The sequence below is a fragment of the Mizuhopecten yessoensis genome, unplaced genomic scaffold, assembly GCF_002113885.1.
Source record: "Mizuhopecten yessoensis strain PY_sf001 unplaced genomic scaffold, ASM211388v2 scaffold4711, whole genome shotgun sequence".
NCBI classification, from domain to species: Eukaryota; Metazoa; Mollusca; class Bivalvia; order Pectinida; family Pectinidae; genus Mizuhopecten; species Mizuhopecten yessoensis.
Window position 1 is genome coordinate 15626 of NW_018405683.1, and position 17969 is coordinate 33594.

At 35.9% G+C, this 17969-nt stretch overlaps 1 protein-coding gene across 6 annotated transcripts in view; it reads right to left on the reverse strand.

The window, feature by feature from the left end:
- LOC110449617 (1-phosphatidylinositol 3-phosphate 5-kinase-like) overlaps nt 1-17969 on the reverse strand; it is a 78831-nt gene that overhangs the window by 5971 nt on the left and 54891 nt on the right. Inside the window, exons 28-42 of one of the 6 annotated variants that reach the window (XM_021496592.1) lie at nt 17319-17406; nt 16051-16138; nt 14987-15125; nt 13701-13745; nt 11533-11565; nt 9226-9273; nt 5903-6082; nt 5185-5296; nt 4247-4342; nt 3762-3839; nt 3291-3349; nt 2530-2679; nt 1939-2043; nt 1305-1401; nt 1004-1083 (exon numbers count right to left, since the gene is read on the reverse strand). In XM_021496592.1, the coding sequence (XP_021352267.1) occupies nt 1004-1083; nt 1305-1401; nt 1939-2043; nt 2530-2679; nt 3291-3349; nt 3762-3839; nt 4247-4342; nt 5185-5296; nt 5903-6082; nt 9226-9273; nt 11533-11565; nt 13701-13745; nt 14987-15125; nt 16051-16138; nt 17319-17406 (1398 nt within the window). Of the gene's footprint in view, nt 1-1003; nt 1084-1304; nt 1402-1938; nt 2044-2529; nt 2680-3290; nt 3350-3761; nt 3840-4246; nt 4343-5184; nt 5297-5902; nt 6083-9132; nt 9274-11532; nt 11566-13700; nt 13746-14986; nt 15126-16050; nt 16139-17318; nt 17407-17969 lie in introns of all 6 variants that reach the window. The other 5 variants (XM_021496591.1, XM_021496589.1, XM_021496594.1 and 2 more) reach the window with 5 other exon arrangements.

A 17969-nucleotide genomic window follows, 5' to 3' on the forward strand; every position in this document is an offset into this window, starting at 1 on the left:
AAACTTTACATAGAATCATTTCTAAATATGAGAATGGTATCATGTAAGTTAGCAAACCTGCACAAGTATTTGAATGATATTTTACACTTCATAAATGTATGAAATCGTCAGGACACCATACAAAGAACTAGATACTCATATCTGGACATCAGTTTCAATATAATTATATAAAGGGCCTGCCACACCTAGCCGATTTGGCCGGAGCTATACCGGACCAGAAATTTAGCGATTTTCGGGGATCGCTACTAGTACGGCAGCGCAAGGGTATCACACCACTAAGAACAGTAGTTCATCGTCAGGACATCATCAGAACATCAGCAAAAAAATTGGCAACGGCAGGCGACGGTAGAAATGTTTGAACATGCTCAAAAATGTCCGCCGTTGCGCTGCCGGAACAAGCAATGGGACTATACAGCAGTACATTGACAGTACTCTGGTAGAGCTTCGTTAATGTCGGTAGAGCACCGGTAGCACCCCGTAATGGATCCACAGCTCTCCAGTGGTCTCCATATGTACTGTACTGGTACCGATGTGATACTATAGTACTACCGAATACCACCGAAATTGTAGTAATGATGCGCCGCCGATGTACTACTGTAATATCGGCAGTGCAACTGTATCACTCTGCTATAGCTCTGGCGCCTCGGTATAACATCGGCGGCGCATCGGTAACACTGAGGTGTCAGAAAAGTGTTTTTGGTAGCACATCGGCTCTTACATCGGTAGAACAACGGTAGAACAACGGTAGAACATCGGTATCACAATGGGAATGCCGGTACTACATTGGTGTTGCTACAGTCAATTTTGATTTTTCAAGTACTTCCTCGCCAGAGCTCTGACGATTTTCTCGCTGTTGTTAATTTTTGCACCAGTTTAGTCCCGACGAGGTACATCGGTAGTGTTTGACAGGCCCTTTAGGAGAGAAATTTTAGAATGAAATCATGTCTCCCATTTTAAACCAAATGGTAATGATATGGTGTTGATCTTATAATGTATGACTTACCGTCAGTTTTACTGAAGGCAGATCCAGATTTACCTCCCTTTGCCTCCCAAACTTTGCACCTACTCAGCGATCGGATGAACCTGTGATAATACATTGAAATACTATAATATAGTTGCCAAGTTATCTTGATTGAATAAATTAATTTTCTGGTGTATACCGACGTCCTCCTTTGAACTTGACCTATACTTACAAACCTCTCGGTGACCTTGACCTTCTATGGTGACATTCTAATGTGACCATGACTTCCTTTACTTACCGTATGTAGTATGTACTATATATAACCTTGCCCTTCTATACTCACATGTCTTCCCCAGCAGGGAAAATGAGCTTCCTCAGCTGCTGAAACTGCTCTGCAAAATACACTTTACAGTAGAAACGTGCCGTCTGGTCTGAGAATTCTGAAAGTAAATGCAGTATGTTGTAGTTAACAGGATCAGTATGTCATATTCAAAAGTTATATTGTACGCATCATATTAATGGAAGTACAATGTTATATTGAACAGAAGAAACAACTAGATTTCAGGATCCCAATTATATTTGTTTGACAGTATATCTATTTTAAGTAACAGCGTCTTTGTCCTTAAGAACTTTTTAAACACCTATTGCACATTTACATAATACAGTGCATCACCATGTAACATTTTAGAAATTGGAGACTTCTGAATCCTGTAAAAATCTCTGGAAACAAAAGTCTGCTAGACAGACAGATGGGCACCATGATTTCTATAGGCATGGCATCTTTGATTCAGGGATCTAAATATTAAATCAAAGTTTATATAAAGTGTGATCTGGCAAAGATTCACAAAATGTGTATAAATGTTATAAAATATTATTTGAGATTATTCCATAGCAATAAAATAAACAACAGAAATTGAAAAAGAAAAGATATGCATTTGAGAAACAGGAAGCTATGTCAGCCTGAAGCCAATCCTTACGTAGTTCTAGGTGTGGACTTGTCGACTGCTTGCCTCCCTTTGACTTGTCAGAGTCAGCTCCCCCTAGCGAAAGCGAAGTGGACATCAGGAAAGCCCGCTCCTCCTCTGCTCAGCATAATAAACAGGGTTAAGTACAAGCTGTGAACACCTTTACAGGATTTGATTGATCTAAGCGTCACTACAGTCACTGTTTAGTAATGTTGTTGCAGCATGGCAAAAGAGAAAAGTCTTGTCAGATATTTCTTCATCTTAAAGCCAGATAGAGTATGTGACTGTATAAATATTCACAGGATCAATGAAAGTTTACAGTAGGAATTCAGTGGCTGTATAGATATTTACAGGATTAATAAAAGTTTACAGTAGGAATTCAGTGGCTGTATAAATCTTTTCAGTACCAATGAAAGTTTACAGTAGGAATTTTGTGACTGTTTAAATATTTACAGGATTGATGAAAGTTTATGGTAGGAATTCAGAAACTGTAGAAATCTTTTAAGGACCAATCAAAATTTACAGTAGGATTTTTTGAAAGTCTGTGAATATTTTGACAGTTACAGAAGCATTAATGCCAGGCTTATATAAAGGAAAACTTACCAATTTCTATACTATCAGAATCTAACTTCGGAGTATACTTGACAGAATCCATGGCAGCATTATCCATAAGTTTCCTTGGTAACACAGGACTGGCCTCCTTACTCCCTCCCCGTAGAAATGCCAGCATCGCAGATCCTCCTTTACGTGTCCCTATGTTAATAACAACATAGATTCATCATCATTGTAGTTACTTCTCTTATTCATCAGTTTCAAATTAAATTGAATAAAACAAAATTAAACAGAAATTCTATATCATTTATCTAGATTCACTCCAGTTTTTTCGCTGGAAGCTAGTCTCCAGAGGATATCTAAGCAATAATTTTTATATTCAGACAGCTGTAATTGTTAATAGGAATACCCAACTGCAAATATTGTAAGATTAATCATCATAACAAATGTAAACGTTTCAACTTTCATGTCAAATTTTCCAATACAATGTTTAAGTTATCATGTTCTTAGAGGAAGCTGATGTTATAAAGGTTGATGCTTAAGTGACATGTTCACTATGTCTTGGACCACAGTTAGAAATATGGTTAGAAAACAGACACTTCCACATCAATGGATTGAAAAGTGCACAAAGTTCATATTGTATGAAATGATTATATTTACAAAGTTTGATTACAGTCAGCAAAGAATTATGGAAGAAGTACCTATAGACAATTTTGTGTTGACAAAAACCTAAATGACAGACAGACCCCCTGATTCCATTACAATCCCCATTATAATGTAAGGAGGACAAAACTCAAGTCTATCAAGTGTACCTTTATCATTGTCCGAGGCAACAGAATCTGTGTCTCCAGATTTACTTCCTTTGTAGATGCTGTGAAATAATGAAGAGGAATTATTATTAAACATGTACCTGGAGGATTTTGAAGAGACAGATAATGATGTAAAGTTTATTTTGAAACTATTATATATTAACTTTGTCTTGACAAATCTACATGTATTACCATCCAACAATGGCTGTAAAAGTTGTTATTTTATGGAAATCTGATTTCCAAGCTTTTATTTTCCAACACAAAAATAAAATTCCCCACACAAAATATAACAAATACAGCTGAAAACATTTCATCAGTGTGTTGGAACGTGTAATTATGCAGAAAAACTGTGTGAAAAATAGATCCCACAATACCAGAAACCTGAAAATGCACAAACAAGAAGTTGAGTGTTTTTATCATTTTTCGTGTTTGATTCTATACATGAAATAATTATATATGTGTGCATTGTTGTACCTCTGAGAAGATGCCTCTCTTTGTGATGAGCCAATCGTTGTCTGGATCTCCTGAAGTTTCTGGTGGTAGTCATGACAACTGCAAATAAGGCAACAAAAGATTTCCTTTGTGTAGATCTGATTTGAATAAGTTTTATTTAAGAAGAATGGAGACTATTACCAAAATGTCTCATATTTTCTGTTGTATTTGAATTCAGATACATATTCACATGTAAGATTACTAAATGAGGCAAATCTTCTATATACAGTCTCCTTCTAAATGCATGGTATACATGTTATTTTTTTAAATATCTTTTATTTTGAAGGGCCAGTACTAATTGCAACTGTTGTCAATCTCCCTCTTAATCTTTGTGATTTGTGTTTTTTTTTCTGAATGGCTATGACTGGATCTGTGCCAGGTGAAAGTATAATATAGAAATATAATTTTCACAATAACTTCATCACTATTGGAAATATATTATTTTTAGTTTGTTTTAATAAACTTACCTGAGGGCATAAGCTATGATAGAACTTGGCTCCTGATCGTACACCAGAATGGGGACTCGGTAACAGGAGGGAAGGACTGTATGTTCACTGGCATCACTGCAATAGTATGTAACATCTATATTACAAACATGTCTCCATATTTGGTCTTATGGACAATTTTGTAAAAGAAAATGTTGAGATATTTCAGACTCAAATAGTATTGAATACCTGTTTTAAATAAAAAATTAAAAAAAAGTTACAATGAGGTATATGTAGAGTGAAACTTGTACAAATCAAACATTACAGCGACCAATATAGTTGAACCTGTCTAAACAGAATACTGTAGGGACCAGTATAGTGATACTTATCTTAAATCAAATATAAGGAATAAATAAACAAACACTGAAAAGGGAAAGACAACTCTTCATGAACTATAGGAGGTTAGAAATGAAGGTTATCATAAGGTTGATTTTAAAACATTTATAGAATCTTTTACTTGGAGGGAATCTACAAGTTATATTCTATCTTATCTACAAGTTATATTCTATCTTATCTACATGTTATATTCTATCTTATCTACACATTATATTCTATCTTATCTACACATTATATTCTATCTTATCTACACGTTATATTCTATCTTAATTACATTTAGTAGTAAAACATTTTTCCTACATCCTCCATAGTTGGATCATACTTATGTAGAGGTTTGTGATTTGCATAACTAACTTCAGAAACAGTAGTTCAATATTCACTCTGTGACGTCATTTCAATTGTATCATCACAATGCTCTCGGCCAAATGCAGTTCTTTCCACTGTAGAACTTACATACATGTATGCTTCATCTTTTTTTAAAGATAAAAGTATTGTTAAACATAACTTTGTCTCAGTTAATATCATATTCTCAGGTCTATATAACCACATATTCACCTCAACTTAAGTCCATAATTAAAACTCACACTGGGATGACCAAGGGAGATAACCCTGTTCCTGACAGGAAGTTGGTAATGGTCTTTTTGAAGCCACTGATTCTGTCTGTTTGTTGGCCATCTGTTTGATCATCACTGCTGTCTAGAAACAAAACGGTTAAAATTTCAGAAAATTCTGACAATATTAGCAAAGATTTTGTAAATTAGCTACATTATTGGATTTTGTAACAACAGAAAAATACATATATCTCCTTCATCTTATCTACTGTATCATAATAAGTATTTTATGTATAGTCAGATGATGTCTGCTTTAGTATTCTGTATGATAACATTATTGTGAGACGGAAATGGGCTTTTGGGCCAAAAGGCTGAAAATAAGATTTAATATTTCTATGGTAAAAATTAAATTTTGCATTTTTTGCACTAGCAGTACATATAAAATTCTGAAAAATGCTGAAATCAACCAAACAACCAAAACTATTCATCTTTTATCATTTCAGTGTTATGGCTTATGATGACACATACCCGTAGTATAACTTTTTTGCTAGATTTAAAAAGTTTTGAAAAATCATTATTTTTGAAAATATAGGGAAGTGAATCACCTATCAATGAAAAGTCATACCATATACCTTCTTTATACAGTATGAATTTTATTTATAAATTATAGTACAACACAATAGCTTCTATTGAGTTCCAGCTGGCATTTATTTAAATATGATATGATAACCTTTTCAATATGAATACATACTCGAGAGTTTCTGAGAGTTTCCTGGGACCACCAATCTGTTAGAACCCTTTCCTGACCTCACTTTCTGTACATCAGTATCTGCTAACATAAGGCTATCTTCCGTTTCCCTGGCAACTGTTGGGATGTTGTAAGATTTTGAATCTCCTTGACCTTTCCTTTCAACCTCTAGGGTAAGATTATCTGAAATGAACCCATCGTTTCTTGAAAGGTCTTCTTGTAAGCTATTATTCCAATATATCTAAATTATTATATAAAAAGAAAAAATCTCAACAACGAGTCATGAGTACTTTCATCTTGTCAAGGAAATTCTTCAGACTGTTTATTTGAAGTAGATATTATGACGTCATAAACTATGACATCACATAATAGTTATATGCGTACCCGCCTATTGGCCTCAGGAAATACGAAACCCTTTAGGGTCATACCATTCCGTATACCCTGCCAAAAATCCGTGTAACTAATAATATATATATATATATTTATCACAATGATATACAAATGTATAACATTTATATACATGTACTAAAAAGGGTGTTTCTTTTTGCAGGGCTCTAATTTTCACAATTTCAGTGAAGAAGACAACCATCACATTTCATAGTAAATTCTGCGCATAATCAATCCTTATCACAGCACATTGTGCCAAGACCACTAGACCTTATATCTGCTAAAAATAAATCTTGCAAAATTTCCCATTTTAGCAAACTTACAAAAATTGCGGACTTAAAAACAGCTTTTACAGGTATAGCCATTGTATGGTTTATTAAACGAATCTAAGACACTTAACAAAATATACAGTACTGTATAAGTATACATACATATCGTGTTCAACTGCCAGTTAAACAGTTCAAACATACACATTAAATTATTCAACATGCACATGCACATTTAATGACAAAGGTAATTGTGTTATTGATACAAAATAACTTTTTTTTTTTCCATAATGAATTTCCTGCTATGACAATGCTTTGTAATTCTACCTTTATCTGATAGGATATTAAGAATTGCTACACAAATGTTAGACTATTATTATCATAAATCATATGAAAGGATTAGAATGAATTTTGAATTTCTGTGTAACACCCATCTACACCACATAAGCTATTCTAGTGATACCTGTGAAGCCCCTGTTACCTTTAACCAGTGGTTAGTGCAAAATTCAAATGACTTCCAGTAAGCAGCAAGGGATTTAAAGCTAAAAATGTCCTCATTGGACATCAATCTGATCTGTATAAACAAGTCCTCATCGGACATAAATCTGATCTGTCTAAACAAGTCCTCATTGGACATCCCTCTGATCTGTCTAAACAAGTCCTCATCGGACATAAATCTGATCTGTGTAAACAAGTCCTCATCGGACATCAATCTGATTTGTCTAAACAAGTCCTCATTGGACATAAATCTGATCTGTCTAAACAAGTCCTCACCGGCCATCAATCTGATCTGTCTAAACAAGTCTATAGCAGCAAGGGATTTAAAGCTAAAAACGTCTTCATCGAACATCAATCTGATCTGTCTAAACAAGTCTAAGGCAGCAAGGGTTTTAAAGCTAAAAAAGTCCTCATTAGACATCAATCTGATCTGTCTAAACAAGCCCTCATCACACATCAATCTGATCTGTCTTAACAAGTATATAGCATGCGCAGCAAGGGATTTAAAGCTAAAAACGTCTTCATCGGACATCAATCTGATCTGTCTAAACAAGCCCTCATTGGACATCAATCTGATCTGTCTAAACAAGTCTATAGCAGCAAGGGATTTAAAGCTAAAAACATCCTCATCACACATCAATCTGATCTTTCTAAACAAGTCTAAAGCAACAAGGGATTTAGAACTAAAAAAGTCTGCATAGGACATCAATCTGATCTGTCTAAACAAGTCTATAGCAGTGAAATGATGTCAGATGTTCTTGATTTTGTTGTATTCAGATCTAAAAAAAATCCTTAACCACTGATTTACTCCAATCAACCTTTGAGCAACCAGGGCCAGCTACGTCATTTAAATTAACTTATTCACCCTTGAAGACTCATTTGAACTCTTCCAATTCAAAGGTTGGAATAGTTCATTATAAAAGTCAATGGGTGAACGAGTTAAGTAACAAGCATGTTATGATTCATAATCAGGAATATCTCTATTAAATAGCTGTCGTTCAAGAAATCTGACATTATCTCTACTTCAGTCTGATGATGTGACTTTGTATTTGCTAGCCCTAGATAATTTCAGTCTATGGCGACGTTTGTGACTTAAGTGACTACAATAAACATGGAAAGTATGACGACAACGTGTTAGAAGCAAGTTCCTTCCCCATGTAACTAACTAGTTTGAAAAAAGTGGTTTAAATCTTCAAGTATGAGTATACGTAATTACATGACTTTGTATACTCATAGAGTCAGTTCTACTTCCATCCTCCCAATACTAATGTATGGTAATTGTCTACTTCCAAATCATTAATATTGGGAGTTTAAACATTTTTACAACTCCAGTCAGAATTTTGAGAGCAATATTGATCATTCAGGTCTTAAGCCAAAACTGAAAGTAAGGAGGGCTAACAAAAACTCTGAAGGTAGGAATGAATCTGCCAATCAACGGCTAACACAAAACACAGGTATATGATTAGAGATAACACAAAACACAGGAATACGATTACAATAGCAAGAGGCCCAAATGGGCCTGCATCGCTCACCTGGTATTAATTTCACACTTGTAATCTTAAAAGTCGACCAAAATACAGCAACAGGCAGAATATCAGTGTTTGATTCATAAGAACCTATTAAAAGATTTAAACATATGACGCCTGTGACCTTGAATGTCGAACAAGGACATTAGGTTGAAAGTGGGTCAAGAATATTCATTTGAGCAAACTTGGTAGCCCTTCATCCCAGCATGCTACAGGCCCAATATCAGTACCCTTGACCTTTTGGTTATTGAGAAGTTGTTTGAAGATTTTAAGACATTTGACTCATGTGACCTTGAAAGATGGTCAGTCATTCATTTGAACAAACTTGGTAGCCCTTGATCCCAGCATGCTACTGGCCAAATATCATCAGCCTGGGCCTCTTGGTTATTGTGAAGAAGTTGTTTAAAGTAAAAAGTTGACGCCGGACGGACGACGCACCATGCCATGAGCGACATGGGACTGAAATTGAGAAGCATCATGCTTTCAGGAATAGTGGCTAAAAGAACACAGCTGTTAGTTTGAGTAGCAGGAACTTGCAGCCTGATTTGAACTATACCTTTGTTGAGTTGAAGCACTATGTAAGAGTTAGAGCTGTTGAGATCTGTGTTAGTAGGTGGTGTGCTGTCTTGTATAATACCTGCTGCCATACCTGGAGATATCCCGAGGGCCACACCAGGGGTAGGGCTCATCACGTACTCTGGAACAGTTCATACAGACACTGGTTTATAGATCATACCACAGCTAAAGCATATATCACACTGGGTACAGTTTCACATCTATCTAACACATACATTGGTCACACATATTTCATACACTGGTGCAGGAGGCACGGTAGTCTAGTGGTAGGATGCCGGGCTCGTGACCAAAGGGTTGCGTGTTCGAGTCTCACACCAAGGCCACGTCACCTTACAATTATTCAATTTTCTACCAAAACAATAGAAGTTTCCTCATTCCCACATCTCATTGGATAAACCTGCTAGGAGTTGGTACACTTTTTGGTCACCCACTAGTGGCTAACACCCTGAATGTTGTTTCATTAGTCATTCTTTGAATTATGAGGTCAAGTGAAAATGCCATCATCTTCAATTGTAATGTCTTGATTAATGGCGAGTGTTTCCCTCATCAGAAACTGAAAAACGTATTTCTAAAAGAAACATAATTTTATGGTTTTCTAGATATAATATGAACGTCAAAATGTAATATACACTCAAGCAAACCTTGTCTCAATATACAATTTGAAAATGAACTAACATTTAGTAACATGACAACCAACCATCTTTCATTGGGGGAAATCTCTATAGTTTATATACACCAGTTCATATACACACAAACGATTCGACTAATTCCAAGCAGCTTAGTTTTAGGTATAAATATAACATGCCTTTTGTTGTTAAGGTGGTTGCCATGTATATGGAACGACACATATTGTCATAATACCAGTACATGTATCTGGAACATTTAGTCATCAAAACAGCTGATCATATTTTATTTGCAAGGAATGACAAATCTGATTAGGAATGATCATTTAAACAGGTAGTATATATTGAAATTAGTAAGACAAGAGGTTATTCAGTAGTTACATTGAACATTATTGGGATTATATGCTCTGAATAAAAGCAAGAAAAATGACAGGAAGCCACATGCAATCTTGAGCAGAAATGTGTAACATTTAAACAACAAAGGGTAAGTTATGTGTTGAGCATTAAAATATGTATTTGTGAAAAAGCTAGGACCAGAAGCCTTAATTATTAACCAATTTTATTTTTTGATATTCGACCAATACACTAATATGAAAAGGAGGTTTATTTTCAAGTTCATTTAACAGAACATTTTCACTCAGACAGTTTTAGCTTTACCAAATGTTATGTATAAGAATCGCAGCTATGTAAAAGTTTACCATTAATTTAACCTCTATGGTGAGTCAAGGTCATTCGTATGAATGTATAAGATAGCTGTTTACTCCAGCAAACAGCATGTAAAATACTGTTAAAGTGGAAAATGTTCCCATGTGGAAAGTCCACGTTGTGACTCTTTAAAGAGATTGGGTTGTGGCAATTTTCATATTGGCAATGGTTCATGAAATCGAATCTATACAATCTATAAATATATCTTTGCATGTGGATACTTCGCATGCCAATTAACTCAACATAATTTGGTTTGGTTTGGTTTGTTTTTGTATTGTTTAACATCCTATCAACAGCTATGGTGATTTAAGGACGGCCTCCCCTGTGTGCAACATGCATGCGTGTAGTGTAATGCAGTGTTTTGGGAGGCTGCGATATGTTCGTGTTTGTCTCCTTGTGATAGCGCAGAACTGATGCCGACTTTATAGTGCTACCTCACTGAAACATACTGCCGAAGACAACCGGCAGGACACCCCATCTGGTCACATTATACTGACAATGGGCGAACCAGACGTCTCACTCTTGAATTGCTGAGCGTTTAGGGACAGATCCTAAAAAGGATGCAGGGGGTCTCGGAAAAAGAAGTAGAAATACAGGGGGGTGAAAATCCGACCTCCAGTCTATGGTTATTTTCATAAATTTAAGATCAGCGACTTATAGTTGATAATTTGTGGACGAAGTTGAAAACTTATGGACAAAGTTGACAACTTCAGACAAAATTGATATCATAGGACGAAGTTGATAACTTAAGGAAGACAAATGCTGTGCCATCACATAAGCTGAAATACACTTTATACAGTAAAGGTAAACTAAAACAAGCCCTGAAAATGAACTGACAAATATTAGAGTGATTTCCAATTTGTATATAGTCCTGCAATAGTTGGCATGCGTTGACATATTTTAGATTAAGCAGTTTATCCTTTTAATCCTCAAAAGCGATTGACAAGTAAGCCAAGCTTGTATTGAGTACATGAAAGCAGATTAACAAAGGGAGATAACTTTGATACCTTTCTGGTTACTAGATAAATGATGGGATACCATTATAAATTCACCTGTATTTTCCTCAACAAATACATCAGACTCTTCTGTAAATAATGATAGCATAGAAAGAATTATATTTTTTTTATATATAATTATTTAATTTGTATCTGAATGCACATTATATTGATAAGGCGACAACTCTTCTGCTAGGTGGCGCAATTTATTGAAAGCGTGTATACCAAACTCTTTAAAATGTGTTGATGTCTGGCATTTTGAATTTGATTTGCTTACTATAGTATAAAACATATTTTCAGAGCAATCTAAATCTGTACCCTGTTTGAGCATTCTCCATGCAAGTAGTAACTAAAAGTCTCAGAAATCCCCGGAGAGGGTTATGTGAAATATAATTTTTGATGCAGGACAACTAATAACAGATACGAAACATAATGATACAGCATACATATCTCTGTAGTGTTAGCTTCTATAAGGACAGGCTTGGACGATACAAACACTATACCTAGAAGTACAGCCTACATATCTCTGTAGTGTTAGCTTCTATAATGACTAATGACAGGCTCGGACGATACAAACACTATACCTAGTAGTACAGCCTACATATCTCTGTAGTGTTAGCTTCTATAATGACTAATGACAGACTCGGACGATACAAACACTATACCTAGTAGTACAGCATACATATCTCTGTAGTGTTAGCTTCTATAATGACTAATGACAGACTCGGACGATACAAACACTATACCTAGTAGTACAGCATACATATCTCTGTAGTGTTAGCTTCTATAATGACTAATGACAGACTCGGACGATACAAACACTATACCTAGTAGTACAGCATACATATCTCTGTAGTGTTAGCTTCTATAATGACTAATGACAGACTCGGACGATACAAACACTATACCTAGTAGTACAGCATACATATCTCTGTAGTGTTAGCTTCTATAATGACTAATGACAGACTCGGACGATACAAACACTATACCTAGTAGTACAGCATACATATCTCTGTAGTGTTAGCTTCTATAATGACTAATGACAGACTCGGACGATACAAACACTATACCTAGTAGTACAGCATACATATCTCTGTAGTGTTAGCTTCTATAATGACTAATGACAGACTCGGACGATACAAACACTATACCTAGTAGTACAGCATACATATCTCTGTAGTGTTAGCTTCTATAATGACTAATGACAGACTCGGACGATACAAACACTATACCTAGTAGTACAGCATACATATCTCTGTAGTGTTAGCTTCTATAATGACTAATGACAGACTCGGACGATACAAACACTATACCTAGTAGTACAGCATACATATCTCTGTAGTGTTAGCTTCTATAATGACTAATGACAGACTCGGACGATACAAACACTATACCTAGTAGTACAGCATACATATCTCTGTAGTGTTAGCTTCTATAATGACTAATGACAGACTCGGACGATACAAACACTATACCTAGTAGTACAGCATACATATCTCTGTAGTGTTAGCTTCTATAATGACTAATGACAGACTCGGACGATACAAACACTATACCTAGTAGTACAGCATACATATCTCTGTAGTGTTAGCTTCTATAATGACTAATGACAGACTCGGACGATACAAACACTATACCTAGTAGTACAGCATACATATCTCTGTAGTGTTAGCTTCTATAATGACTAATGACAGACTCGGACGATACAAACACTATACCTAGTAGTACAGCATACATATCTCTGTAGTGTTAGCTTCTATAATGACTAATGACAGACTCGGACGATACAAACACTATACCTAGTAGTACAGCATACATATCTCTGTAGTGTTAGCTTCTATAATGACTAATGACAGACTCGGACGATACAAACACTATACCTAGTAGTACAGCATACATATCTCTGTAGTGTTAGCTTCTATAATGACTAATGACAGACTCGGACGATACAAACACTATACCTAGTAGTACAGCATACATATCTCTGTAGTGTTAGCTTCTATAATGACTAATGACAGACTCGGACGATACAAACACTATACCTAGTAGTACAGCATACATATCTCTGTAGTGTTAGCTTCTATAATGACTAATGACAGACTCGGACGATACAAACACTATACCTAGTAGTACCGCATACATATCTCTGTAGTGTTAGCTTCTATAATGACTAATGACAGGCTCGGACGATACAAACACTACACCTAGTAGTACAGCATACTCACGGGTCTCAGTGATGTTTGTTGTTATAGGGACAGGCTCGGAGGGAGCTAAAACAAAAGGGAAATAATGGAATTAAAGGAATATTCAAACACATAATGGCCACAGGCTATTAGGAGGCAACATACAGTGGTATGAATCATATTAGAGAATATCTACTATGATCTAAGGATTAACTTGAATATAATTTTCATGTTATGGAGATGTAACACAAAAAAACGGAGTGTACACTAAATAAACTGCGAAGCGGTGTATGATGAGAGTACACTCCGGTGTTTTTTTGTTATACATGTAGCTCCATAACATGAAAAATACATTCAAGTTAATCCTTATAATTTAATCTACTTTACACAATCCCTGTGGAAATCCACTTTTATTGATGGACTCTTTTCTTTTAGAAATTATTGCGCTGCTGTATCAGCCAAACAAAAGCGACGTTACAAACGGTGACGTCATTTTTTTTACGTTATGGGCCGATAACATAAATGTTTAAGCCAATGAAAATGCTTGTTACAAGCAAGATTAAATTATAATTATTCAAAATTAGAAAACTGGATTTGCCTTTGTCCAGTTGGCATTCATATTACCAATGAATGCCAAATGTAGTGAACAAGAGGACAGTTAAACAATTTAAGCATGAAATAGATGTACACTGGAAAAATCTATCACAAAGATATTGTTTTAAAGAAAAAATAAAGCTAAGAAATTCAAAATTACAATAATTATAATTATGTACATTTCTATTATGAGCTGACTGTCCAAGGATTGTAAATCAGGTACATATCTCATGTATTTTGTCAGAATAAATCTGTGTACCTGTGTGAATAAGACTACATCAAGTGAAAAGCCTTCCACAAAAACAGAAATGCTATCAAATATAGTGTCAAATATAGTGTCTCCTATGAAATACTAGCACTCTGTTTTTATGTAGGCAGGAATAATTCCTTACGATGTACAATAATGAAAATATTAATTTACAATATACCACAACAGAAATAGTGTCTGTAAATAAAAAGATGACTGTACAATCTGGAGGTAGACAGGTCAGCACATGCCTTTGACCAGATCACATGTAGATTTGGAAACAGACTATTAACATGCTAAACTTTGAGCTATAGTCAGGTGTTATCAGACCTTATACAACCTGTACACATTCAGATGGCAGTGTGACATCAGGAAAGTTTACAACAGGAACAAAACGTAAGTGAAGATATAAAATATAAGGATTTAAGTTAATTCATTCCCTTCCATATTAAATGCTTTCTAATATCAATCAGCTGAATCCTCCTACCATGAGAATTAGTAGATGGCCTAGCTCCTCCAGCACTGCCGTTACTAGGGGGTCTCGTGTCCATGGCAACATTGAGGCTGGCGTTGCCGGGATAACTTCCATCCTCCGAGCTCGACTTGGCATACTTGGCTTGGGAACTCTATCAAAATTAATAAGTATGACATTAATAAGAATCTGAATTTATCATCTTCAGTGCATATATTCACCAAAGTTGATCACAAAAGTATGTACAAACATTCACTTCAAATTTCATTTCATAATTTGTTGAGTTAAACTGTCTCAATTTTAGTCAACCTGACTTTAAACAAGAAAGTGTATCTCTTATCTGTTTTAATTGTCAGACACTTGTGTCTCAACCTCATATAACACTTCCAAAACTCATCGTATTCCTCATGTGTTCACCCAACCTCCCTTCCACAACGCCTCACATTCCCCATGTGTTCACCCAACCGCCCTTCCACAACGCCTCACATCCTCCATGTGTTCACCAAACCTCCCTTTCCACAATGCCTCACATCCTCCATGTGTTCACCCAACTTCCCTTCCACAATGCCTCACATCCTCCATGTGTTCACCAAACTTCCCTTCCACAATGCCTCACATCCTCCATGTGTTCACCCAAATTCCCTTCCACAATGCCTCACATCCCCCATGTGTTCACCCAACCTCCCTTCCACAACGCCTCGCTTCCCCCATGTGTTCACCCAAACTCCCTTCCACAACGCCTCACTTCCCCCATGTGTTCACCCAAATTCCCTTTCACAATGCCTCACATCCCCCATGTGCTCACCCAACTTCCCTTCCACAACGCCTCACATCCCCCATGTGTTCACTCAACCTCCCTACTACAACGCCTCACATCCCTCATGTGCTCACACAACCTCCCTTCTACAACGCCTCACATCCCCCATGTGTTCACTCAACCTCCCTTCTACAACGCCTCACATCCCCCATGTGTTCACCCAACCTCCCTTCCACAACGCCTCACATCCCCCATGTGTTCACCCAACCTCTATGTATGAAGCAATTCATCAACAAAATAAAGAGATTCCAGTGATACATACATCATCAGTAGGCAGCGTGGACATCTCCCGCTCCTTCTTGGTGAGAACCAGCTGTCTTTTCTTGTGCTGGGAGTACAGCTCTTGTAGTCTGTAACACAAGAAGATATTTGCCTTTGACAAAATAGCAAACAGTCAATTTAAAACAAGAGGCCAAACATGTTGTTAGAGAAATGAAATGATCTTTGTAAATCTTAATTAAAATTCTTTTATGATGAGATTTCTTAAAAGCTAGTACGTAGACTTTATATCAAATTTGTTTTATATTATCAAGGTGAATTGAAGTTAATCTTTTTTCTTCTTCTTTGGTGTAAGGACATGCCTTCATTACTGAAGCTTTTATGTCCTGCTTAAGCTTAACTGTCTCTATCTATAAGATGTAAGAGTGGCCGTGCTGGGTATCTTAACCAGCCCAGTAAATAGGAATACGTAAAGTAAACAATAACAGGATCAGTAATTCTATACCAAGGTTGGTTTGGAATAACCAGAGTTTCAAAGAATATTTCAGACAATCAAGGGCCAGCATGACCATCTCAGACTTTCAATCAATTCATAAAATGACATGACAGGATTTTTACTATAACGTTTTTGTTAAAATCATTTGATGGACCAAGAAAAGTAAAACAAAATATTGTCTAATCAAAGGCAGCTCAACATCTTGGACTTCAAATTAGTCAGAAAAAAGAAATAACAATATATGGCCATGACTAAAGCAACATCAATTAAGACCTTTTGTACCAAGTTTGGTTTCATTTATACANTATGAATAAAAACTTTCTATCCATTTTATTATTGACTTTAGTATCATATCTACAAAATGAGTTGACATTCTTAGTTGAAACAGGCTATAACTTAACTTCAAAGGATTTCCTATATAAACACCTTCCTTTGAATTTTCCAGAGTTGGTATTCGGGGAATGAGCCATTGCCACATGCGGAGGCCTACATTTCTGCATGCTAACTTCTGCATAGCAATGCAATTTTGTTAATATGGTGGAGCATCTATGCATGCACAATGAAAAAAATCTGCACCAGGAAAGATAGCCCAAATGAACCAATTCAATACGGTGTCTAGAAAAGAAATAAGTAAAAAAATATAAAATGAAATTTTTACTTTATATGAGGTAGAAAATGACCAATAAATGCCCTAAGTCCTTTTGGATAATCAACTTACATAACATGTTTTATCTGGAAGGAAAACTAACAATCATAGTAAAAGTATATAATGTTCCTGTTAATCACACAGATTATGTTATGAAAATATTTCTTACTTAATGTTCCAGTTGGAGATGGAGTCGGCGTATGACCTCTTGAGCCTCACAAGGTCATCCTGTAACAGGTAAAATCCTCCCACTTTGTCTACAACAGAAACATCAATTAGTTTAAGTCAATGGTACCCTAGGCTGAATCATACAGCTATTTCTGAGTAAAAACTATGATTTTCTTCAATGATCTCACACTATGATATTTTTATATACTTGGGGAAATTGGCCAGTATAGACACGAAAAACAATGTACTATTCCCATTGTAACACACCTTAACAAATATTCTACGCTACTTTAGAAACATTGTATTTCCTTGCTACAAGTATGTAGTAAAGTACATGAAGAACATAAACTATTGTGAAACTTGTTCACCGGGAATATTATTTGTTCAAGTTTGTACCTGTATATAAGCCCCCCCCACCCCAACAAACACACACACCTCTCTCCACTCATAACTATGCCTTTAAAAGCTCAAGAAAGGTTTTTTCCCCACACACCTCTCCACTCATAACTATGCCTTTAAAAGCTCAAGTAAGGTTTGTTCCTAACTTAATGAAGCTTTGAGAAAGACATTTTTTCATCCCAAATTTGTCACTGTATTGGTTACTTATTGAAATCCATTGGGTTGAAGGTCCTCTGAAAAATTGCCCCCCCCC